Genomic DNA, 25,921 nt, shown 5'->3' on the forward strand with positions numbered 1-25,921 from the left:
ATTTATTTCATATTCGGCGATTTGAGATATTACTTGCATTGCGATACAAGCCGTTACTAAGTCATTACTTTACCATAGCCTTCTCATAGGGAGTACTGTGAGTGCTGACAAAGTATACACTGACTGTGTGGTCTGAATCTTATCGAGTTCTCTATTATTTTCATAGCTTAATATAACTCTTGTACTTGATTTAAGAAACTATAGAACGTGATTTGATGAGTACGACTCATAACTTATATACCGAACTGAAATATGGACAACGGGCGTTGAATGTTATATATATAATCATAGAACTATGCACACCTTGCATAGGTCTGTATAAGATTCATTTGGTTTAATATATAAGATCAGAATAAGGCTATGAACAACAGGGTCTGTTTTTCTCTTCTCCTTCTCGTCACTATCATTCTATGGGTATAAACGATAGACTAACGATACTACATCATAATAGAAACAATAGAAACTGTTTACTTAGTTGGAGGGAAACTAATAGAGTGGCGTAATGTTTATTTATCCAGTCTCAGCTATTAGGAAGTCCTTTTATTATGTACTAAACTAATTGCTGCTATAATAATTATCTTGTTTATTAGTCTTGTTTACCTACTTGGTTTTTTTGTTGGGGTGGGGGGATGGGACAGAAGTGAACATTGTTAAGATCGGACCACCACCTCCTCTACTTAATGTTAGCTACTACTCTGTCAAGGGGCTTCCGGGTTTGTTTAGCTTTATGTTAGATTTAGGTTTATCAAGTAGTTTGTATTGGATAACCAGAGAGTTGCAAATCCTTTGATGAATGACAATAGGACTGTTCATGGGGCTCAATAAGCCCTGAGTGGTGCATTACAGTGCCGAGATAAAACAACGTTGTCAGCAATCATTAATGTGCTAGTTTTGAGGAAGGTTCCAAAGATACTCTTCTGAATGTTCTGTCCATCTAACATTATTCCAGGCATCATGAATTCATAATACAAAAATTATGTACGTTCGCGGACTGGTAAGCCTTGAGTCACACCGAGAAGAGTTCGACTTATCAAAAGCTTTCAAAGCGTAGGACATCTCGAGGCCGCCAACGTGACCAGCTTTCTGGGTCGGTTACATGAATTTATCTACGTTTTACGCTGAAAACAGGCAACACAAGATCCACGACAATTTGCCGTCTGTTAGAAACGGCAAAAGGACAGTGTGCAGTTCATATAGCTAGTAACAGCGCACCATAAACACAGGGTATGTTAGCTATAAAGGAGTGTTAGCTCAGTGGTTTACGCCGGTGCCTTCCAATCATAAGGTCCCCGGTTCGAGTCACTCCAAGATTAATGTATCTCGTCCAGTTACAGAGTTGTTGACAATTCATAATCATGGACTTTAAATATGAATGAAAGAGACTGACTTCGGTCAGCTTTCGGCTTTGATAAGCCAATGCGGCTTCTTCGCGAGTTCCTGCTTCCAGGAGGATCTAACATACATACATTTGGGGGCGATTTTGAGTCAATTACATATTACATATTATCTCCCGTTGATCAGTAATTTGTCGAGAAATGTTAACAAACCAGTTAAGTGTCTTTCATAAGATATATTGTTCATTTCGATAAAACCATGCATTTTTCATGAAATACGAAAATGAATACACCCATTTCATATATCATGCACGAAAACTTAGCAATGTACAACTTATACGTTATACAGAAAGTCTAACATTTATGAGTACGTGCGCATGCGTATTCAGATTATCTCCCAGCCGGCTAGTGATATTGATATTAAAAAAAAAAAAAGTTTGCAAAATAAATAAATAAAATGATCTGACCTGTTTCATGGAAAATTGTCCAAAACCTTTCGTTTTTGGCAGTATAAAAACATCGTCAAATTTAATTTGAACCATTTTTCAAACCATGAAAATTGAATGTTTGTTCATTTATATGTTACATTATTTCTGACAAAATTGCTTAAAATGTCACTACTTACAAAGTCTTGAATCTTCAATCGTAATGTATTACCATATAGGAAACGTGGGAGAACAACCGCACATAGCTCAACACACATAACATGAGGCCGTTTATATTGAGTAGTGGAATTTGAGTTACGTTAGCATTCATCTACCCGCATATCAGGCCACTGTTAGTTATATATGGTTGTATTCATTGAGCATACAGTCGTTACAAGAAGGGTGAGGTTGGGGTTGTGGGTGGGGATGTTAGTGTACATAGGTAGATAAAAGTGTGTATGGTATGGGTACTTCATGGTGCCATCGTGGATACTGGGCAGGGCCCAATGCTGGCCACCATAAGGGTAGGATCGTTTCTAACACAGGCTACCAATTGAAGAACACAGGGCGATTGATAAGTAACTCCATCAGTGGCGCACACACGTTGTATAATCAACGGGCACACATCTGGACACTCCACCACAAATGGCTGCGTCGTCCCTGCAGCAACGGAGGTACTCTCTGCTTTAGTTGTAGCTTGTCCTGGAGCCGTTGTTTCTGCGCGCATCGTTACGGTGGTAGGTTGTGTGCTCGCAACTCGTGTGGTAGCTGGCGCATCTGTACTGGAGGCTGTAGGTGTTGGATTCGTTGTAGCCTTTTCTGTAAGAATCAAGGTTGTGAATAAACGTGACGTAGTAGGCGAAGATGATGAAGACGCCGAAGTTGTGGTAGCAACTGATGTTGGATTTCTGCTACTCATGCTTCTTAATGTGGAAATCTTTGGAGTCGTCTCTGTTGTTTAATGAGAGGGAAACGCGATATTACTTACAAATGTTGAATTATTACGTATATTGTGATTTTTTTATTATGACACAAATTATGGGAAAATTTCACTCGGTCTTGTCAGATGGCTCAAACAGATCGAGGTGCGTCAACAGTCGGGACTCTTACGTCACCCCCTGCCACCATTGAAATCTTCATTTTCACATAAGTACCGTATATTATTGAGAAAATCATACAGGACTCTTTTCCCCATATTTCCATAAACCACTAATTTGCCTGGCTCTGGGACACTAGCATCCTCACCCGAACCCCTCTCGCAAGGTGTGAACAGATCTCTGTTCTTGTAATCAAACTGCTCAGATAGCGGAATAGTCTTCGACATCCTACCCAGGTCGACACCTTTAAATGATGATTTTTGTCAGTGCATATTGTATTTTTATATCACGTTTAATGTTTGACAGATGAATCTGTTAACATCTGAGCTCATAACTTTAAGCGGATGGGCTTCTTATTCTAACAGTGACATAGACCTACAAGTCAGTCCTGATGTGCAACATAAAATTCAATAGGATGACATGACAATTTTATGATATAAAATGACATCTTTGCAATGTATAACAAATTTGCTAACGACGTTGTTGATATGAGGCTCAATTACCAGGTTTGGAATAGGCATTAATTTACTCGTTAAAACAATTAGTTATCATTAACATTTAGGCCTGCCGCACAGAGAAGCAGAAGTCATCCCGAACTTAGCCTTGAATGAGCACCACAGAGATGAAGCATATTATAATCTGAATAACTTGAAAATTGGAATTACTGTATTACTATAACAACATTTGTAACACTCAAATGTTTGCTTTTTTCTCGGACTATGAAATATCAAGAGAAACATTCTGACCAATAATGTCATATTTATATCGTAATGTGAAAGAATTAAGGTCATTTCAGTATCGTCTCGTGAAAGAATTGATGTTATTCTATAGAGCACAAGTGGAAACATGTAAATTGTGTACGACAAACAGAATTCAAACATCGGTGATATAAATTTACAAGAAACAATGGTCATGGTGTGAAGATGCATTCAAACGTCAACATTTCTTTAGTCTGTTGAAACAAAGGTATTTTAATTGGATGTTGTAACACATGTTATTAATCCCACTGTTGCCATGGTGATCAAAGCGTTCTCATGTCACGTATATGTATATCAGTAGCGGGGAAGTATATGTCAAGTGAGATCGTTTCGTCTCCACTCGAGATCCGCCCCCCCCCCCTACTGATAACTTCCTTTGATACTGCTCGCTTCGACAATCCAGGCATCAACCAGACTGGCAAATAGTAGTAACTTTCAAGTTTATACGCAAATTGATTAAAACAAACACACACACCTAAACACCCATACAAACATACGCACACATATCAGAAAGAATTAAACCACCTTGATAATGTAAAGGTACACGAACGCCACCATTTAGGAGCTAAAAGCTCTAAGCTTTTATCAACTATGCATGACAAGGCGCCACCAAATAAAAGTGATGAATATTGTAACAAACCTGTTGTTGTTGTTGGTTCTGGACAATCGCCACGCCTAACGAAGCGGAGGTTCTTGTTCGTACAGCGAGCGTGTTTCAGCCAACAGTGGGTGGGGTAAGTGATTCCGTCTGAACCACACACACGTCTACGTGGGTTTTCAATGTACTTGCATTCTAAGTCGCAAGGATGATCTGTAAAGAAGTCGACTGAGTTTATTGTATATTGTCGAAAGGTTTGGATTGTTTAATCACATCAATTAATACTAACAATTTATAGCTTATTTGTTAAGAGAGCTGTTTCATTTGTTTCTAACACAAATTACCATAAATTTGTTCTTAACGGACTTAATTTCTAAATGGCAAGGACAATCTCTGAATAGAGTTGACAATAATTTTGAAACTCACATGAATATACTCACATGAATATCTTATGATGCAAAATATATTACAGAAATATTAATTTAAACCTTCTTATACTGAACTAGCAATCAGACTGATGGGTTCCTCATTTAAGTCATCATGGACCTAGCCATGAATCGGAAGATACAATTTGATTATTTTACAATGTATGGCAAAACGGCTGTCACACTCATGATCTGTTGATCTGTTGTAATGAGCTCTTCCTCACAGATATCGTCTCTTACAATTTGCCAATTTCAGTTATCATTTTATGATGTTAGGGCCATCATTAGCGAAGATTTATTGACCTTCAATGTAAGGATTACAATGTAGTCATATTATATCCCTTTGTTTGTTCGCTGGCATCAATATCATTCCTGATTCTGCACCCGGTGACAACATAAATGTGTTTGTAAAAGTGTAAACCTAATTACCGTGTTCATGTTGGGTTATCGGGTATGTAAGACAACAGGCGGCGTAAACACACCCAACTACAAACAGTCGCACACTGCACTATCATTGAAAAAGAAAATGGCTACACCAATGGACCTTTTTTTCTTCGACAACTGATCAATTCGTCGGTCAGATAAAAGTTAGTATATGGTTTATTCACACAGGGGGTGGAATTATAGTTCACCACTTACACCATAACACCGTCATGATCACATGACCATCGTCCAAATGCGAGGGCACCTTCCTCTGAGTGTATAAATTGACTACAGTGCTTTTATTTTGGTTTTTATCGCCATGCTTCGGTGATTTTGATAAAACCATATAAACAAAAACAAAGAAACAAAATTTGAGTTTGATATGCTACCTAGCGTGTTAGGGGTGGGGAGGGGGCTGATTATTACATGATACCAGTCTTGCCCAACCATGTAGATATTTAACCAAACGGTTTCTATGTTTGTCCAGTTTGTGAGTTTCTGTTACGTCGGTTTCTCTCTCATTTCGTTACGTTCTGGTGTGCTATTGCTAAGTCATGTTAAGTTAGGTCAAATTGCGCGAATTGTGGAAGAAATAATAGAACTAATTGTTTGATCTTGGTCCTACGTTTATCTCCCTCTCACCGGCTCCCTTCTCTCCCTCACTCAGGCTGAAAACGTTCAGGAAGACAATTTTGCTGCACAAGTCGTTGCTGGTGTCCATACGGTTGGTATCAAATCCATGCAAATTGATCAAATTAAACCTGTAAATGTTACAAGTGTCAATTTACCATTTTTGTTGTTGTTGTTGGCTGGTTCTTCCTCTTCCATATCGGCGTCTCTATCATTATCAAGCTCTCCTTCAGTTTCTTCTCGCCGGTCTGACATGTCAACATTAGGAGTTCTGTTGTTCCCGTTTCCTGGTTGATTACCGCCATTTCCATTTTGTCCATTTTGTCCATTTCCATTTTGTCTATTTCCGCTTTGTCCATTTCCATTTTGCCTGTCTTCTCGATTTGTATTACCACCGTCATTTTGACTTGCATCACTACCACTTTTACCATTTGTGTTTTTGCCACCATCTTGTTCATTTTCACCTCGATCGCCATTTTGATTTGTGTTATCCCCACCACTCTGTGGTTTTTCATTTCCCCCTCCATTACCATTATTGCCTTTATTATCTTTCCTGTTTTGGTTCTTTCTCCTCCCATTTTTGCTCATTCCATTCTTACCTCCTCTACCTGCCCCTCTCTGGCCATCATTGTTATTTTCTTCAGAACTGTCATCCTCGTCTGAACTCGAGTCTGCGTTACAAAGACAAAGCTGGACGACGATTAGAAACAGTGCAAAGTACGCAAAATATTTCATGTTGTTCTGTAAATATAAGAGCACAACGAAACATGTTAAACATATTTTGATCGCTTCATTATACGGTCTTGGCATGTAGCGATATGTAACAATAGACCTTTTGAGCTATTCAATATACACCGTTAAATTTTACGATTTGTTAATCATAGGTTTAGGTGTCACGCACAATGTTGTAATAATCAGATTTACACCAAATGTTTGAGCCGATGAAAAGTTGATGAAAAATAATGTGGCGTTTTATACAAGACCCGCCCAGCGAAATTCAAATTAAGTTGACAACATTTTGAAGTTTAACAATCCACTTTTTTGTACGCTATTATTACTAATTCGAAAAGTGTCTAGGCTTTTAAATGTTGACAATCGGAATCGAAGTCACTGGTCACTCTTTCATTATTCAACTTCCGTTACTTAAAGCTTAGAGGGCGTTTTTGTTTGGTCAACTATAATCTTACTGTGATAAGTATGCGGAGGAAAACCACATGCTTGAAATTCAGAATGGCACATGGCAACAAACAAATTTTGTTTGCTACATTACAGATCGCTAGAGACAATTGATATGAGAAGAACATGTATAGTTTGATTAAATGCCACTTCAAAATCGGAGGCACAGGAACCAGGAAGTTGTTACAACTCCCTACAGCAACGATAGTTCAACTGAGTATGACCATATTCATGTAAGCTCTGCGTTTATGCAGAGAGTGTTATTATAACATCTCCCCTGGTTTATGTTTACTGATAGAAAGAACTGATACGGGTCTAAATGTTCCACAGTATTTACATTTATGATATTTTTAATGTCTGGAATATTTCTCCATGGTCACGTCGATGATATTGTCGACCCCTTTGTCTATAACAGCACTTTAATATATGGTATTTATTATTATTATTTATTATATAGTCTCATTGTTAATGTTAATATATACATTTAAATGTATACAATTTGACGTAAGCCTACGTCTGCACATTTTTTTGGCACATAAGTATATATTATGCCACGTCACCGTAATGTCAGACGTATTTAACCTAATTTGTATAATGAAATTAGGACGTTACAAATTACTGACACTAATTGCATACAATTCCTATAGCGATCATCATCGCAGATTCCAGCTGCTGAGTTAAGCTGGGAATGGAATGTATTTATGAATTTTGTTACTAGTAGTCAAACACATCTGACCAAGTTAAACATCGATTAGTGATGAATATTTCAATACAGGAAATGTTAACATCAAGGATATAGGTCTTTCGGGTCAATCAATGCAGCGCTAAACAAGTGCAATGCGGCAAGAGAGATATGAAACGCACATGTTATAGTGTCTTCAACTCCTATACAATGGTTTGGGTTATATTAGTTCCTAATACAACATAAAGTCACACAACATTAACACAACATTATCAAAACATTAGGCCGTCCTAACACAACATGAGTTTGGAATACCGAAAATTCATAGCAAGAAGCAAAGGCAGACGAGGACGAAGAAAATCGTTCACGTTATAGTGTAATTCCCTCTTACATTAATATGCAAATTCCAATGTCTGTCTTATGTGTTCTTAACCGAGTACATACTGTAACGTTCACGTTCACGTTACATTGTAATTCCCTCTTACATTAATATGCAAATCCCAGTGTCTGACTGATTGTCTTCTTACACGAGTGCATACTGTAATGTTCACGTTATAGTGTAATTCCCTCTTACATTAATATGCAAATTCCAATGTCTGTCTTATGTGTTCTTAACCGAGTACATACTGTAACGTTCACGTTCACTTTACATTGTAATTCCCTCTTACATTAATATGCAAATCCCAGTGTCTGGCTGATTGTCTTCTTACACGAGTACATATACTGTAGTGTACACGTTATAGTGTAATTCCTTCTTACATTAATATGCAAATCCCAGTGTCTGTCTGATTGTCTTTACAAGAGTACATATACTGTAGTGTACACGTCATAGTGTAATTCCTTCTTACATTAATATGTAAATCCCGGTGTCTGGCTGATTGTCTTCTTACACGAGTACATACTGTAATGTTCACGTTACAGTGTAATTCCTTCTTACATTAATACGCAAATCCCAGTGTCTGTCTGTATTGATGTCTTCTTAACCGAGTATACATAAGCTATTCTAACTATGCACATTTTTTATACTCTTTTAATTACCGTATATAATAAATGGTAACATTACAAGAAAATGAAACAATTGATTCAAAATTTATAACAAACATGAAGAAATAAGTACTTACTGCAGTAGTGTAGAAACAGACCAAGCGAAATAAATAAGGCAGAATATTGATGAATGAAACAAATGAATTTAGACTTGTTCTTTGGCCTCTTCAGTATTGTTTGAATGAAATGGCCAACCTTGATCCAGCTTAAATTAACCCTGTTCCACTGCAGCTGATAGTTGCTATGTATGGGTGATGTCACTTCCCGTGAAACCAATGGCGGAATTTCATTTTGAGTCACCGTTTACGAAGTAGGAAGAATAAATCTGTCCATTGTACGGAAGCCATAAGGGGACATGCGAGATACCGTGTTAGAATACTACTAGCAATATGTTTTTTGTTGTTGCCAAGTTAGATATTTACAATAACTCCACAAAATGACAAAAATGTGCATTTTGTCGAGTTACCCACTTACGATAACTTTAAATCTCGACAACACTTCGAGTTTGGTCAAGAATGTCAGATTGCAGAAGATAACAATAATAATAATAGTAATAAATATCATTAATATAGCGCCTAATACAAAAGTATCTAAAGGCTTAAAAACAAAACAATGATTCATGAGTCAACTTTATATGATGATGTAATCGTTTTGAACACTGTACCAATGGTTTGTTGGGGATATATGGGCATGGACTGGATTTCATGGGCTGGGCTTGGCTAGGCTGGGTTTAGGCTAGGCTGGACTAGGCTATAGGAGTAGCTGGGCTGTTCTAGGCTATATGCTGTGTTAGGGTAGACTTTGCTACATTATGCCGGACTGGGCTAGGCTGAGCTGGGATGCAGGGAGAGAATAGTTCTCTAGACCTTATGATTAAAGTGGTAATATTTGATTCCCCATGCAGGTGTTACTGAATTGACAGACTTGACTAAACTTTGACGTTCTTTTAGAACAGCCTCAATCAAACTTGATGTCTAACGGCATATATAACAGGTACTGAATCTGGGCAGCCTAGGTTGAATCGGGATTTTGTGGGTGAGTTTTTGGAACGTGAATTATGTGCCAGGAATGGTAACTGCTTGGAAGAATGAGATTCTTTCTTCGTTCTTTTTATTCTTCTATAGCTTTGTTCATTATCCGTAACATGGAGTATAATTTCACCTGCTACATTCATGGATTTCTTATGTAATAATTGTCCGTTTAAATTTAATTCACTAATTACATTGACTTTTTTTTCTATTTCTCATCTCATGTTATATATATGCTAAATTGCTTTTAGGAACGAAAATCGGTGGGTTGGCTGAATACCGCTCGATTTCATTTTATTTAGCTAAGAGCAGTCAGAGTAAACTTTGGTCATTTGTTTAAAATATGTGACTGTATCCCCCAAACTTAAGTGCGTAAACTTCATCGTCATGCATATATATGATATCATAAATCGATTGTGACACGTCATTGACCATTCATAATCTGACACGTCACATATCACTAAACAGGTGTTCTTCCTTAAGTTAATGTATGACGTAACAGAGCGTGTTGCTTAACAACGGAAGTTGACCATCCACAATTCTGGTACCAATAGTTTTGGTAATGCTCACGACCTGTTATTGCTTGAGATTTCTAGAATTTTCGGTTAAGTTCTAGGAATAGTTCCATGCTCACGTAAATATATGACCCCTACAGCAACCGTTGTCTGCTTGTTCAGGAAACCAATGGGATTAATATACGTTGTGGTCTCTCTTTGCACCCGGCACTACCCAAAAAAAAAGCTGACTCAAGTCTAAAGACAAAGGGAAGAATTAAAAAAAAAGATGGTTAAAAAAGGGACTCGGTTTAATTTCCACTACGTAAATGCATGTATTCCACCCATGGACCATTTCATATATTTCAATCGATACAGAAAATAACTAATATTAAGAACGAATCGTAAGTATCACAATCCAATCCTGATGAAAGAGTGATGACGTCGGGAAACAATATGGAATCTGTCCCACCTAACAGGAACAAATTCCGTATTCCTTTTCGTTTATTGTTTTAAATTTGTTTAAATTAGGTGTATGATTAGGCCTACATGCAATCTTGTGCTAATACCTTTATCTTTTGGCGGTTGGTTCAAGAAGGAGTGGGGGGGGGGGGATGTACGAACCAGCCTCGGGACCAGCACTTGTGTTACTGAAGTTTTGTATATTATATGTGGTTACTGAGTTTTGCGTGCAGTTAAACATGATAGTTAGATTAAACGGTGTCCGGTTATAGGCTAAACTCAACTTTTACAACTAACTTGAAGAATTAACAGACACAATGTGTAAACCCTTGAAATACCTCAAACCCTCTATTAACGTCAACATCGAATAACTTGCAACGTAGAAAGCGGAAATGAAGAATGACATATACACAATATGAATAATATTCTCTGTTTCCTCTCCTCGTTAACATATACAAGTTCAAACCCTTCGAGTGTACACGTACATTTCTGCAGGATACAGAAAAATGAAGAATTAATATCCGGGTATAGTCCGAATCGCTAATACATGTATTGGCATTGTTCGAAAGCTAATTGAATTAATCTAAGATTATCCCCAAAGGACAAGAAAGTTGCCGGAGTTTGTTTTCTTTCCATGTAGCCTACATGTTAATACATGATGTATCCTAGGTTGAAGGTGAAGAGTTGTAAATGATGCGACCCTTCTATGTTTGCCCGATATGGCATACATGCCGCCACCGCAAAATACTCTTAATATTAGATACTTACGGTACACTAACCGAAAGATGGAAAGAACGATCGCTCATTGTAGCATTGGCTGAAATGTTTTAGAGGGCGCTGTACTGCAATGAATTATTTCAGTGACTGTTCCGATAACTGCTAATCACAATGATTTCTATGCGGATGTATCATATCCATGTATATGCGATATAGTCATGATGATCCGGGATATCGTCGAGGGCCATATCCAAATTGCGGTCTTTATTCTGGTTATATGTATCAGAGTGAGCCCCACTGTAATAATAACGGATAACAGTCACTACAGGAAACATTGGTATGGATTTTACTATACTTACATGATCACTTGGATGGGGAGGAGTTTTAAAACCTCTTTAAGAATATATACGTTGAATATTATCCTTTATACAACACCTAATTATATTCCGGCCACTTGATTGGTCAATTGCTCGTCGATTGCATGCAAAATCCGCTCTATTGCACTCTATGAAATAGAACCATGTGTCATACTTTTTTGATAGCACTTTTTTCAATGGTAAGAGAGCAGAGAAACCTGTCTGTTCAAAACAATCTGTTGCATGAGTGCATTTTACATCCAATTATATCCAAATTTGAAGGTGTTGTATAAAACAAATAATGAATGGTTTCCATTTGTGCAATAGTGCAAATATTTCTTTCCTTGAAAGATGTAATTTGTTCCATTCAACGAGTCTTTCAAGGAATGAAATGTTTGCACTCTTGCACTCATAACCATTTATTATTTGTATACTATAGTATCTTGATAATTCGTTTGAATATTTGATATTGCGCATGAGTGAAGTTTTGCACCTGTTTAATTCTATTTCGTATTTTGTGAGCCAGATAGACAGCTGTCTTTCGCTTCAGATCTTATAAACATATAGAGTTGATTGACTGCTGATAACAGTTATTGTTAATTTAGAAAGCTTGATTAAAATAGAAGCCATATAAATTGTAGAACAGAGGGTGAGTGTGGCGGGGGGGGGGGGGGTGATCAATTCATGTAATGGTTTTTAACTAATGAATATCCTTTCTTTGAAATCGTATTTGTTATACTGGATACTAGGAGGCGTGGAATCACCATAATGCAAATAACAAGCGGCTTTAACATTCCTCGTCATTGAATGAATATTCCTGCTAGAGAATGCCATGATTGATGCATCTCTTTGTTGGCAGAGTAAGACTATCCATGGCATGGTTAAAGTACATAGGAGAAACCCCAAACCTTATTCTATATATTGTATACTAGACTCCTGGAGATGCAATTTCGTCGAGCAGAGGAGAGAGAGAGAGAGGTGGAGAGAGATAAAAACCTTTTAGGTTAGTTCCACATCGGTGTTATTTTGCTTTAAAGAGTTGTAGTGGTCTGCTGCCAATTGATCGATTTTGTGATTTTAAAGGATCACTAGAATATACAATGTTTCTAGCTCTGTGTTACTTTGTTTCGTTTCCATGGTGATGGTAAGCAGATTTTTTATCTTTTTTATAGATAATTTGAGAAACTTTATCTTCTCAGCGTCATCATTTTCAGCCGTTCCCGAAAGAAAAATGAAAACTGAATTAAAAGTGGCTTTGTGATGTCGGGACTTGTTCAAGGCTTCAAAATATAATAAAGTCAAGATGCATGATCCTCTACAATCTTGATTAAACTCTTCTTAGCTGTTTGAAGCAGGGATTTGTTATGTTCCATGATAACAGTTCTCTGTTTGGAGGGAGTTGTTCTCCACGAGCCGTAATTTCTACCTTGGCATGGACTATGATGCCGTGTTCGCTTCTCCTTCGACATCGGTCACACGTTGTTATTGCATTTTGTAACCTTTATCAAAACTTTCGTCTATACGATCATTTTTGGTGGAACTCCGTTTGCTAGGAGTTGATTGGATATGAAACGAAATGTCGCCTGAGTTCACAAAGTGAAATGATTTATTATATGTATAAGAGTACCCTCATCTTGTATAAGCGACAGCACACAACAGATCAACAATCTCGTTACTCATGAAGAAAACAAGTATACGTAGAACGTCGCTGCCAGATATAGCGTCTAAATAACTTATTTCTGGTTACGTTAACATAAAGTATAAACATCAAGAAAATTGAGGATTGCGGTGTGACTATCTCAGAAAAAAAGAAATCGACCTTTTATTGCTTCAAAGGTTTTCGACGGTGCCAGGAACAGGGATAACATTCTTGAATAATTCGGATAACTGGCAATCACCCAGTAGTTTGTACAACCGTTAATTATGCACAGTGCTAATTCAGTCTTAGTGATATTTTCGGCGGTGCCAGGAACAGGGATAACATTCTTTAATAATTCGGAAAACTTACAATCATCCCAGTAGGTTGTACCATCGTTAATTATGCACAGTGCTCATTCAGTCATTGTGATATATTTCAGGACTTATAATATTATACGGTATACAACCCACAGAATTTTTACCAAATTCAAGTGACCTTGACTTAAATGACCTCGAATGAAACTAGATCCAGCTAGAAGACATATATGCACAATTTGAGGGTTATATACTAAGCAATCATTTTTATACTTAACCGGCAGAGCTCGGTGTTGGCATATTTTGTAGCTCTCGGATATTGCAATTGAAAATGTGTGTTTGTGTGTGTGTTTAACTAAGTTATAGTTATATTATATACGTGTACCTCGTACTTTCACTAATACTATAGTATACGGAATGCACAGCAGACGTCCGGTATCCGATCAGTGATCTTCTGATAGTCCGAGACAATGGACAACGTTTAATTGAGAAACAAGATTAATTGATTTAATTGACAAAATATTCAATCATGATAGACAAAACGACCCCGATCAAACAAAGACTCTTCAATTGTTTAACTTCAGGAGTTTTATTGGTTTCATATTTACTCCTTGGAGCATTTCTATTTGTAAAGATCGAGAAACGTTTTGTCGAAGAAAATTCTACTCCAGAGATAAGAATACTAAACGATATTACGGAAAATATGGAAGCATTGGAAAGAACTTTGAAATCTATTAGACGGAAAGATAGATCGGAGGAAAATGATATGGAATTGTTGATGGACTATGTAAATCAATCTCGTGTCTTGGTCCAGGAACTGTTAACAATCACAGAACGTAAAACACTACCCTGGAACCTTTTCACAGGAATCCACTTCTGTTTGACCGCTATTACTACAATAGGTAAGTAAAAAGCTAATAAGTTACATATTGCTTCTGAAAAGTTGTATATATAGAATGCGATATTTAACTCGCCTCATCGCAGATTATTAGTTTTAAAGTAAGCTATAGATTTGGTAGGCCTACTAGTCTACTGTAGTGTAGTTCTAGTCAGAGGCGAACAAAGGGGTGTCGGGGGGGGGGGAGGGGACTCTGTTCTGAATATATTTCAACCCTTTAATGTAAGTTGCAAACAAACTTAGCTTAAAGCAGTTAAGTTACATAGTGGGAAATTTGAGCACGCCTCGTGCTTTTGGCATTCCTTATTTTGTTACCGATATTTTTTTATAAACAGCTTCTTCGGTAATATTTGTTTGTATTTATTCCAATACAAACTTGTCTGCTGGACTCTTTATCAATACAAACTTGTCTGCTGGGCTTCCTCTTTCGAGATATCCTAGATTCACAGCTGTAAGTTAAAAAGTGAAGTCTGTGATCAGGCGCGTATCCAGGATTTTCTAACCCGAGGGGCGCGAATTACTATCTAAGCGGAGCGCCACCATCGGTTGGCGCGGAGCGTACGAGAAAATTTCTGGTTTTGATACCCCCCAGATCACCGGAAATGGCACTTCTCGGGCTTGAAAATGACCAACCAGATGTACACTTTTGCCTGAGAACCAAGTATTTCCCAAAAGTTTTTTCCATTCATAACCTTTTTGAAGATTGTCACCAGTCACACATCATGTTCGACCTTATTGCATGTCCTATGGATCATTGCTTTTGTAGGTTATTCTACGTAACGGCCCACAATATCCGAAAGCCCCACTTTTCAAGGTTTTAAGCCCATTACTTGTTGAGAATTTGAAAATTCACTTTTCTCGTGAATAAAATCACTTGAAAACATACCCATAATGTTGCACAAAATTCAATCTATAGACAACCAATATAGAAAAACCTCCTTGAACCCCTAACAGACAGGTCAAAATTGAACGAGTACAGGAAAGTATGATGAAGAATGTTGGTGAGGAAATTTTCGAAAATTCCGATACAGTTAATTTATTGGTGTAGAAATATTAAAACCTCTTATATTGGCTTTTACAAAACTTCATTGAAGGAACAGAAAAATAGCAGATATTTCCGATATCAGGTATATCGAAACCGAACACTTCACTCATAGGCGTAGGTCCCGTAGGAGGCGGGGGCTGCAGCCCCCCCCCCCCCAATTGTTTTCCCATTTTTTTCGGGCACCTACTGAAAGAAAAATAAATAGCAATGAATAGCTTAAAATGATCTCCTTGGTAATTGAAATAAAGTTCTAAGCTTGGCCGACATTACTACTGTAAAAGAGAGTTTTGACATAAATGGATCTGTATGCTTTTTCTCCATCTACATAAGACATTTGGTTGTTTACATTAGCATCCGGCGGTATACTGTGCAACTTTCACGGACCGTGCGGTACACGATGCCATACAATGTAATGACCGATCTTGCCTATGTGATATTGGCATCGACATGTTGAATGCGCCCTTTGCGCGCGAAAAATTTTGGGTTTTTTTCGGGCAAGTCATTACAGCCCCCAAATCCAATCTGGCTACTACGCCTTTGACTACACACATTGACAGTTTTTGAGGTTGTTCATCTTGGAACATGCATTTCAATGCTCATTGATATGATGTTATATCTGCTCTTTGCTTTACAAATTCGAACAGGCGTGTAGCGAGTATTTGCCAAGGGAGGGCGAAGCCTGTAGGCAAACTATCTAAGCGAAGCGCCACCATGAGTTGGCGCGAAGCGTAGAAGAAAATTTTGGCCGAAAATGCCTCCCAGATCACTGGAAATGACACTTCCCAGGCCTTGTAAGTTGCATCTAAGCATTGTCTATTTTGAAATTACTAGCGATGTCATAAAGAAAATTTGCTCGGGGGGGGGGGGCGGTCGCCCCCTTCCCGAAATGCGTTATGTTCCCCGATGACTCGGTCGAGTTCAAGTACATTAGTGAGAGAGGAAAAACGGAAACGTCAAAAATGGAGTTGTCGGGGTAAGGGGTAGGGTGAGGCGCACACCCCCTCCGTAATCCTTGATCTGTCACTGGCTACCCTGTGTATATAATAGGGATCTTTCTCTTCCCGAGGTCTTGGCTATCTTCTACTCCCTCCTTTTCTCCTTTTTCTCTCTTTCTTCTTTTTCTTTTCCCTTCCTTCCTCTCCTCCTTTTCTTGTTTCCCCTCCTTTTCCCTTTTTTCTTCTCTTTTTTTTCTCTCCTCTTTTCCTTACCCGGGGGGGGGGGGCGCGCGCCCCCAACGCCCCTCCCCTGGATACGCACCTGGCAAGGGTGGGCGGAGGCGGCGTAGGGACCTGATGGCGAATTGTTTTACATTTTATCCAACCGTATCCAAGCCAAATTGATGAGGATCAAGATAACCTTGTTAAATTTTCCTCCTTGTTTAGGCCTACACTTTTTAGCGTAATATGCGACCGAGTTAGGAACAACAATTGAAACTAAAATGGCCACCAAGCCATTCTCAAATGGACGGTTTGGGCCCCCCCCCCTCCTTTTTTTAGTGTTTTTTGAAAGCTGTTCACGTTAGTCTTGGTGCTACGACACAATAAAGTACTTTTTGCGATTGTATAACGCCAATTATGGGCGTATGGAACGCCATTTTAACATTTATTCAACAGTTACAGATTTCTCTAATTCACTGAATTTTGGATATCTCTAATTCATTTTTAGATAGATTAATTCATTTCCAGATATCTCTCATTCATTTTCAGATATCAATAATTTGAACATATTTGAGATATCAGAAAGTGAATTCGAGATATCAAAAATTCTATTTAGAGATATCCAAAATTGAATTAGATCTATCGGGAATATAATTAGAGATATCCAAAATTGAATTAGAGATATCAAGAATTCGAGATCTTCAAAATTTAATTAGAGATATCAATAATTCGAATTTGAGATATCAAGAATTCGAATACGATATATTCAAAATTGAATTAGAGATATCCAAAATTAAATTAGAGATATCAAGAATTCGAATTCGAGATACCGAAATGTCAGTTTCCGGTACACGTGACTTCCTCTTTACTGCAGGAACGTGAATATGTAGTCTTAGCAGTACTTCCACTGTCAATGAATTTTTCTGATTGTAAGGAAAATCGATGAGTGAAGAAATATATTTCAAAGAACTTCTTGATATTGGTGAAATTACGGAAACCTTGCGGAAATCAAAAGACATTTTATGAGCTTGAATTCTAGAAATTTGACGCATATGAAAGAAAATCAAGAAAATAATAATGTTACTGCATGGATTGCAGGAAAACCATTTATTCATATGCTTGGCCGATCCGGGATGTTTAGAATGTGTAGCTCACATTGTCATATAATACGCATTCATTTCACGTTCCGAAGCCACTGCTGCTGGAATTTGCAAAATATGCCCTTTTAAACACGTTTCATGTGCCTTTGTGGCCCTTTTGAGTTTCAAATAACTGAAATCTTACAAAATCTAAAGAAATTGTCAGGTCCATCTAGAGAAATGGGATTTTGATTTATGGAAGCATTGAATGTAAGTCCCGCTACAGTGCCAGTCTGCCAGTCGCAGTAGGTTGGTACGTAAGTAGAATGGAATCGAAGTACTATTAGTATTACCATAAGGCCTAGCCTTAAGTGTAGTATTAGTAGACTAGACCAATCTAGCACTATACCAGTAGCCACCGAAATTGAATATGCCTCGTTTTCCTGGCATGTTTTTTGCGATTTAGATGGCGCTCTTCTTGTTAGCGCTACAATTCGAATTCTTGATATCTCTTATTAAGTTTTGGATATCACTAATTCGAATTCTTGATACTGTGATAGCTATTTAAGATATCTCTTATTGGAATTCTTGATATTTTGAATGCAATTTTGGATATCTCTAATTATTGAATAAATGTTAACATGGCGTTACATATGGGCAGACCTTCTTAGCACCTGTTGTTTGAAGCTGTATAGGAGACTTTCAGGAAAAATGAATAGCGCCATCATCTCGTGTCGCACACTCAGCAAGTTTCCATGCAGTCACCGTCAAGAACTTGACTGGCTGGCTGTACGTACATAGAGAAAAGACCGAAAGAAGTGTGAATGCATGAATTATTGATTCATAGCAACACATTCGGCGTATTCTTCGAATGGCACTAATGCAGCTTCGAAAACCAGTGAGACACATGACATGAAAGTTTAAAGTGGCTTGTAGCTTTGACGTGTTTATAGGTTCACTGGTCCGCCCCATCCGTCTTGCGTATATATACGTTACCCTAATAGGTAGCAATTTGGTTTACAAACGCGTGTTTGGAGTGGAAATGCAGATTCTAGTTTTACTTTATATTTTTAAACCTGATCCAGAATGTTAACCGAGGAAACGGCCCTAGGAGCATTCTTAGTGCCTCGATTTCATAACTTCCGCTCAGTAAGTATGTTATAAATATCCCCAGAATTTAAATACAACTGAGCTTCGTGGGAGATGTTCTTTATGACATTATGACCAAGCATTAACGAGCGTGAAGACTCGCGCAAAAAGAAACGTCTAATGCCGGTAATCTGACCTAGTTTCGAATGAGGTGTAACAGAAGTGTTAGACACCACCATCGATCCCAGAAAATACACACACAGCTTGCTACCGTCGGTAATTAGACACTATAGTGTACAGTCAGTACATACAGCTGCGGTCAATACCCACAGCACAGTGTATAAACGATACAGCGATGGACATCTCAGGTCCAGCAAGGTATCACGTTTCATTACTGTCTGCATTTTGTAGCGACACGAACGAAACGTCACTTGCAAGCAACAGAAAGTAAACTCTTTCAGATGGCCGCACGGGGTTTGGGGCGAGTCTTCAATGCCTTTAAGAAATTATAAAGATGATAAAACATCTGATTGTGACGATGAATGCCTTGAGTTACAGGGACCAAACACAGGTATTGGTGATGCGGGTATGGTGCCGCCATAAATGACAATTTAATCCAGTGAAATTTTGTCTGAAAATATCCCTGGATTCCCCCCCCCCACCCCCACCTCCATCTCTAACCTGTGTTGGAGTGTCCAAAGGTAGGTTGTAAAACGCATCTGCTGGGTGTTTTTAGGCATTAACCCCTTCATTAACTTTCCAGCATATTTTAAGGGCCCGAACAGTGCGCTGAAACTGCGATGACGTTTATATTGACCCACAGTCTTATACTGTTAATTAAGTGATTTCTATGAAACGGATATTTCACCGGGTATATGTAAGTTATGAGGAAACCGCAAAGAGTATTAAAACCAGGAAAGACATGTCACTTGGAAGTTATTAAACTACTTATAAGAACGATAGTTATCGGTAACAGAAAATAAAGTACGCGTAACGTGACAGTTCTATAGGTCTAGGACTTCGTGCACTGACTGGGTTTTCTATAGAGATAAACCCAATTACCAAGAATCATCGATATTTAGGGAAGAGGAGAAAGATTTCCACCTCTTCCAACTTCCCCACCCCCCCCCCCCTCCCTCCCCTCTCTATCTCTCTATCTCTCTCATGTTAGAATACATTATTCCACTGTCGTTCATTACGTGGATCTAACCTTCTCGTCTAAGCTCACATTCAGTTGGTACAGCAACAACAAAAAACAAGCTACACGGATTTTTTTGAAGGCCCATATTTATGAGCCCCCCCCCCCCTCTCCCCCCTTACTTTCCTGCCCATTATCCTACCTACCTCGTCATCACAGAATAAGAATGCTTACAATGTAAGGCATTACCTGTATAAAATCAATTACGAAGACGGTGAAGGGTATAATACACATTGTCACGTGATTACCTTAGTTATGACGGCAATGCAAATGACTTGTAGATTAAGCTGCAGTAAGTAATTCGTCGAGACAGCGATACATGTTCATGCTCTTGCAACTGTCCGTATATAGTCCATATAACCCACGTTGCCAACAGACTGTATAGAATCTCAATAGCAACTTCCTCCACTATCTGACTTTATCGCTTAGAATTTGCACATGGTAACCGAGTAGCCTATATACTTGTAGAACGGATAATGTTGCACTTAAAGCGATTTGCCAAAATAAGAAAGATAGTACGAGAATAACTTTCATATATAACCACAACTTATTGACGTAACATGATGGTCGTGATCATTTGAGTGTGGATCAAAATGTTTTGGTTGTCTTGATCAGGCTCAATCTTGGATGACTCTCTTTCTGGTCAATATCTTGGATGACTCTCTCAAAAAGTACCACTTCTTGTTGTTTAGACAACACATTGTATACAATCAGCTTCATCAATGAATATGGCGTTATCATGCAGTGTATATGGAAACTTCGATCTTGAAAAACCGTTGACATTTATTATATGGCAATATAAGCCAAACGTGCACGAACATGTGTAAAAAAAGACAACATGAACTTATGGGAGTTTCAAGTGAAACAATTTGTTTGAGTGCTGCCTGTTGTCAAAAGTGATGAGTATAGCCTATAGATGACTTTGCCCCGACCCTCCGGAACGTATATACCAATGAGAACTCATTTAGCTCTTGAAATTCGTCAGCTTGTGTACAGTTCTTTCGAAATGAGACCTTTTAACTTAGTTAAATATTTCTTAATATTTTCTAACTGACGAGGACAGCTCGGCACTTGTGTCTCCCGAAGAAGCTCATGGTCAGAGTAACTATAGGATAGAGCTCTACCAACTCTTATACCCAGAATCTTTTCACGAGTGGGGGGATCGGGTTAAAACAAGGGGAATTCAAGAAAGGGAGAGGGTTCAATGTTACACAATATCAAAGGGAAATTCCATGTGGTTGACAACCATTCAACCCCCACCTCACCCTCCCATCTCCCTCCATTGGATGGGGACGTTTTACAGGTCGTGATTTTGCAATTATGGTAAATATGTTTAGATAAAATAATTAACATTTTCACATGGAACAGTGGAAAGTTCGAAATGAGAAGGCTTAATTTCGACTTGTTCCTTGTACTAATTTGACTTTTTATACCGAAATTGTCAACGTTCTGTTTGAGCCACAGTAGCGCTAAAAAAAAATTGGTGGAGGGGAGGGGAGGGGGTATACCCCATAATCACCGGTATCCTGTCCCTCACTTTATTACAGCTTCCTACGCCACTGTTGTAGCATGTTTACCCCCATTTGACCTAGAGAGTAACAAGACCAAAACAAGACTAGAATATAAATGTATAGATTTATATGACATGTGCCTTCATGAAGATGCACTAGTTTATTTGGTACAGTCCTTCATGCGGCCTACATGGCGTGCACAGGATTTCAAAATTGCCCGGACTGGTTAAGAGGCTTGCACCAATACTCAATTCAATTCACAATATTTTTATTTCAATCTCTTTTGATGGAAAAAAGGCCAGGGGTTGATCCAGGAGTTTATAATGGCGGGGGGGGGGGGGGGTGCGTAGCTGTTGGTTATATTTTTGGTTCCTTGCTTTAGCAAAAGGAACCTATGCAGTCAGGTTGGCGTATGTATGTGTGTATGTATGTATGTATGTGTGTGTGTGTGTGCGTCTGTGACACTTGCTTGGGTACGCTCTATCTCAATAAGGGAATGTTGGATTGAGGCCAAACTTGGACTATAGATCCGCCATATGGAGAAGGTGTGCCCTATTGTTTTTGGTGCCCACAAAGGTCACCAAAGGTCCAAAATGGTCCAAAAACCGAAAATATTAAAACTGCAATAACTCCCAGTGCCAATGTGCGACAAGATTGATATTTTGGGACAAGTTGTGAACTGGTTAGGGGAGCATTTTCAAACTTAACGGTCATGTGATCCGAGGTCACCAAAGGGCAATTAATGATAAAAAACTAGTATTTTTGCGATAACTTGAGAAGGAAATGTCTGTTAGGGTTGGGAGTTGCCTCAATCTAATCCAATTGTCGACCCGCATCTGGGTGACCCTTGACCTCAATTTGACCTCTGGTGACCTTTTCGTGTTTTTGGGATTTTTACAGTTTCGATGCTATTTTCAGATGTCAAAGGTACCTTCTGATCATAAATGTCAATAGGTTGACCCCGTGTGACCTTTATGTGCGAAGTTATATGGGGTCAAAGTTTTTCGGTCGGAGTTAGGATGGTTGTACAGACTTTTCGATTTGTTTTTTGGAATCAGGAGATTAAACTACATCTGAAACCAAGGTCAAAGGTCACATTAGAAAAAATGTGCTTATTTTGGGAGGAAACGATCAAAAAAGAAAATGTTTGGTTTTGATGCTAGATTTGGATATCAAAGGTACCTTCCGATCAAAAATGTCAATTGGTTGACACCCGTGTGACCTTCGTGTGCGAAGTTATACAAGGTCAAAGTTAATTTTCAGACATTTAATGCAACAACTCCCAATTCCAAGGTGTGGCATGGTTGATATTTTTGGACAAGTTGCAAATGTTATAGGGGAATATTTTCAAACTTAACGGTCATGTGATCCGAATGTCACCAAAGGTCAATTAATGTCAAAAAACTAGTATTTTGGGGGTAGAAAATGGGCAAAGAAAAGAATGTTTGAGTTTGTATAGTTTGATGCTCTAGTTTAGGTCTCATCAATCAAAAATGTCAATAAGTTGACCCAAGGTGACCTTTGTATGTTAAGTTATATGAGGTCAAAGTTAATTTTCAGACATTTAGTGTAATAACTCCCAGTGCCAAGGTGTTACACAGTTGATATTTTGAGACAAGTTGCAAATGGTATAGGGGAATATTTTCAAACTTAACGGTCATGTGATCCGAGGTCACCAAAGGTCAATTAATGATAAAAAACTAGTATTTTTGCGATAACTTGAGAACAAATTGTCCGTTAGGGTTGGGAGTTGGTTCAATGTAATCCAATTATCGACCCGCATCTGGGTGACCCTTGACCTCAATTTGACCTCTGGTGACCTTTTTATTGTTTTAGGGATTTTTACAGTTTTGATGCTATTTTCAGATGTCAAAGGTACCTTCTGATCATAAATGTCAATGGGTTGACCCCCGTGTGACCTTCGTGTGCGAAGTTATATGAGGTCAAAGTTAATTTTCAGACATTTAATGCAATAACTCCCAGTTCCAAGGTGTGACAAGGTTGATATTTTTGGAGTAGTTGCAAATGTTATAGGGGAATATTTTCAAACTTAACGGTCATGTGATACAAGGTCACCAAAGGTCAATTAATGATAAAAAAACTAGTATTTTTGCGACAACTTGAGAACAAATTGTCCGTTAGGTTTGGGAGTTGCTTCAATGTAATCCAATTGTCGACCCGCATCTGGGTGACCCTTGACCTCAATTTGACCTCTGGTGACCTTTTCGTGTTTTGTGGATTTTTACAGTTTCGATGCTATTTTCAGTTTTTAAATGTACCTTCTGATCATAAATGTCAATGGGTTGACCCCCATTTGACCTTTGTGTGCGAAGTTATTTGAGGTCACAGTTAATTTTCACACATTTAATGCAATAACTCCCAGTGCCAAGGTGTGACAAGGTTGATTTTTTTGGACAAGTTGCAAATGGTATAGTGGAATATTTTCAAACTTAACAGTCTTGTGATCCAAGGTCACCAAAGGTCAGCTAATGTTAAAAAAGTAGTATTATGGGGGGAGAAAATGGGCAAAGAAAAAATGTTTGAATTTTTACAGTCATGCTCTATTTAGGTCTCACCGATCAAAAATTTCAATTGGTTGACCTCCGGGTGACCTTTGTGTGTGAAGTTACATACAAGTTCAAAGTTAATTTTTTGACATTTAATGCAATTAAATCTCAATGCCAAGGTGTGACATGGTTGATATTTTGGGACAAGTTGTGAATGGGGTGGTGGAACATTTTGAAACTTAAAGGTCATGTCATCTGAGGTCACCATTGTTATCATATCTGTTGACACGCTTGTAGGTCTCTTATATTTCTTACATTTGCGACGCCATATTTAGATCTCAAAGGTGCCTTTTGATAAAAAATCCGATCACATTTTGTGATCACAAAAGTGTTGGCTATAGTGTTGGTTACTTTATGGGAACATGTAGGACCACAATTACTTGGACTATTTCAGCCCAATCTTGCTTGATAATATTATGTGTATTGTCATATACCCCAAGCAAGGAACCACAGTACCCTTGGGCTCTTGTTATTGAAGCGTATACTTGACTGCAAGAGGGACAAGCGCACCCATCTGGTTTAGGATAATATTTTAATGAGGTCAAAGGTAGTACATACATGTTCTCCAGCCTATATTGCTAATGATAATATCGCCGTGTGCCTGTATGACGGCGAGTATAAATAACCATACACTTTATAGCATGCAGCGACGTCAGCAGTTGATAAAGGACAACATTCCTGACGTCATAAAGTCATTACGTACATGCGGGTACTAACTTGTTTTACGTACATGGTCGCGCAAATGTCACAAGGACATTATTCCCACGAGAACAATGTGAAGTATTTATCGTTCAAACTTAATCGGGTATCCCGAAGAGCATGCATGAACGGTCTAAGCTGCAAATGTAGGCTGCATGTAGGCCGAATATGAATTATTTATGAATTATAAATATGATATGACTGTTATTGTTGTGAGGCCGTTTTTTCTTCTCAGAAATATAATACACGTCTATGCATGGCAAGCCATGTGGGACAAACACCGCATAATACAGGGGCGTATCCAGGATTTTCTAACCCGGGGGGCGCGATTTACTATCTAAGCGGAGCGCCACCATCGGTTGGCGCGCAGCGTACAAGAAAATTTCTGGTTTTGATACCCCCCAGATCACCGGAAATGGAACTTCTCGGGCTTGTAAATGACCAACCAGATGTACACTTTTGCCTGAGAACCAAGTTTTTCCCAATAGTTTTTTTTTTCCCATCCATAACCTTTTTGAAGATTGTCACCAGTCACACAACATGTTCGACCCCATCACATGTCCTGTGGATCATTGTTTTTGTAGGTGATTCTACGTCGCGGCCCACAATACCCGACAGCCCCAATTTTGAAGGTTTCAAGCCCATTATTTGTTCAGAATTTGAATAAACTCACTTGAAAACATACCCATAATGTTGCAAAAAAATTCATCTATGCGGACAACCAATATAGAAAAACCTCCTTGAACCCCTAACAGACCGGCCAAAATTGCACGAGTATAGAGGGAAGTATGATGAAGAATGTTGGTCAGGAAAATTTCGAAAATTCAGACACATTTCATTTATTGGTGTACAAATATTAAAATCTCTTATAACGGCTATTATAAAACTTCGTTGAAGGAAATGAAACAAATACCAGATATTTCCGAAACCGAGCACTACACACATAGGCGTAGGAGGCTAGGGCTGCAACCCCCCACCTCCGCCAATACTTTTTTTCCTGAAAATTCGGGCAATATGCTGAGAATTTTTCGGCACCTACTGAAAGAAAAATGAATTGCAATACACAGCTACATCTA

General features: G+C 38.4%; 2 protein-coding genes across 4 annotated transcripts in view; one reads left to right on the forward strand and one right to left on the reverse strand.

Moving 5' to 3' along the window:
- Positions 1-1,555: 1,555 nt before the first annotated feature.
- Positions 1,556-8,875, reverse strand: LOC139961500 (uncharacterized). 3 transcript variants are annotated; one of them, XR_011790902.1, is made up of 4 exons: positions 8,670-8,870; positions 6,290-6,431; positions 4,255-4,425; positions 1,556-2,710 (listed from the first exon to the last, which is right to left on the reverse strand). XR_011790902.1 is itself a non-coding variant. In XM_071960702.1 (4 exons), the coding sequence occupies exons 2-4, from the start codon at positions 6,423-6,425 to the stop codon at positions 2,232-2,234; spliced, it is 1,095 nt and encodes a 364-aa protein (XP_071816803.1). In that variant the 5' UTR covers positions 6,426-6,431; positions 8,670-8,875; the 3' UTR covers positions 1,556-2,231. The 3 variants fall into 3 exon arrangements, 2 of the variants coding, with proteins under 2 accessions (XP_071816803.1, XP_071816802.1); XM_071960702.1 differs by having other exon boundaries at positions 1,556-2,578; positions 5,849-6,431; positions 8,670-8,875; XM_071960701.1 differs by having other exon boundaries at positions 5,849-6,431; positions 8,670-8,873.
- A 3,631-nt stretch (positions 8,876-12,506) lies between these two features.
- The window catches only part of LOC139961501 (TWiK family of potassium channels protein 18-like), a 42,038-nt gene continuing 28,623 nt past the window's right edge, over positions 12,507-25,921 (forward strand). Inside the window, exon 1 of the mRNA XM_071960703.1 lies at positions 12,507-14,504. Within this exon, the coding sequence (XP_071816804.1) occupies positions 14,132-14,504 (373 nt within the window). The 5' untranslated portion in view covers positions 12,507-14,131. The remainder of the gene's footprint in view (positions 14,505-25,921) is intronic.

Source organism: Apostichopus japonicus, chromosome 20 (assembly GCF_037975245.1).
Source record: "Apostichopus japonicus isolate 1M-3 chromosome 20, ASM3797524v1, whole genome shotgun sequence".
NCBI lineage: Eukaryota > Metazoa > Echinodermata > Holothuroidea > Aspidochirotida > Stichopodidae > Apostichopus > Apostichopus japonicus.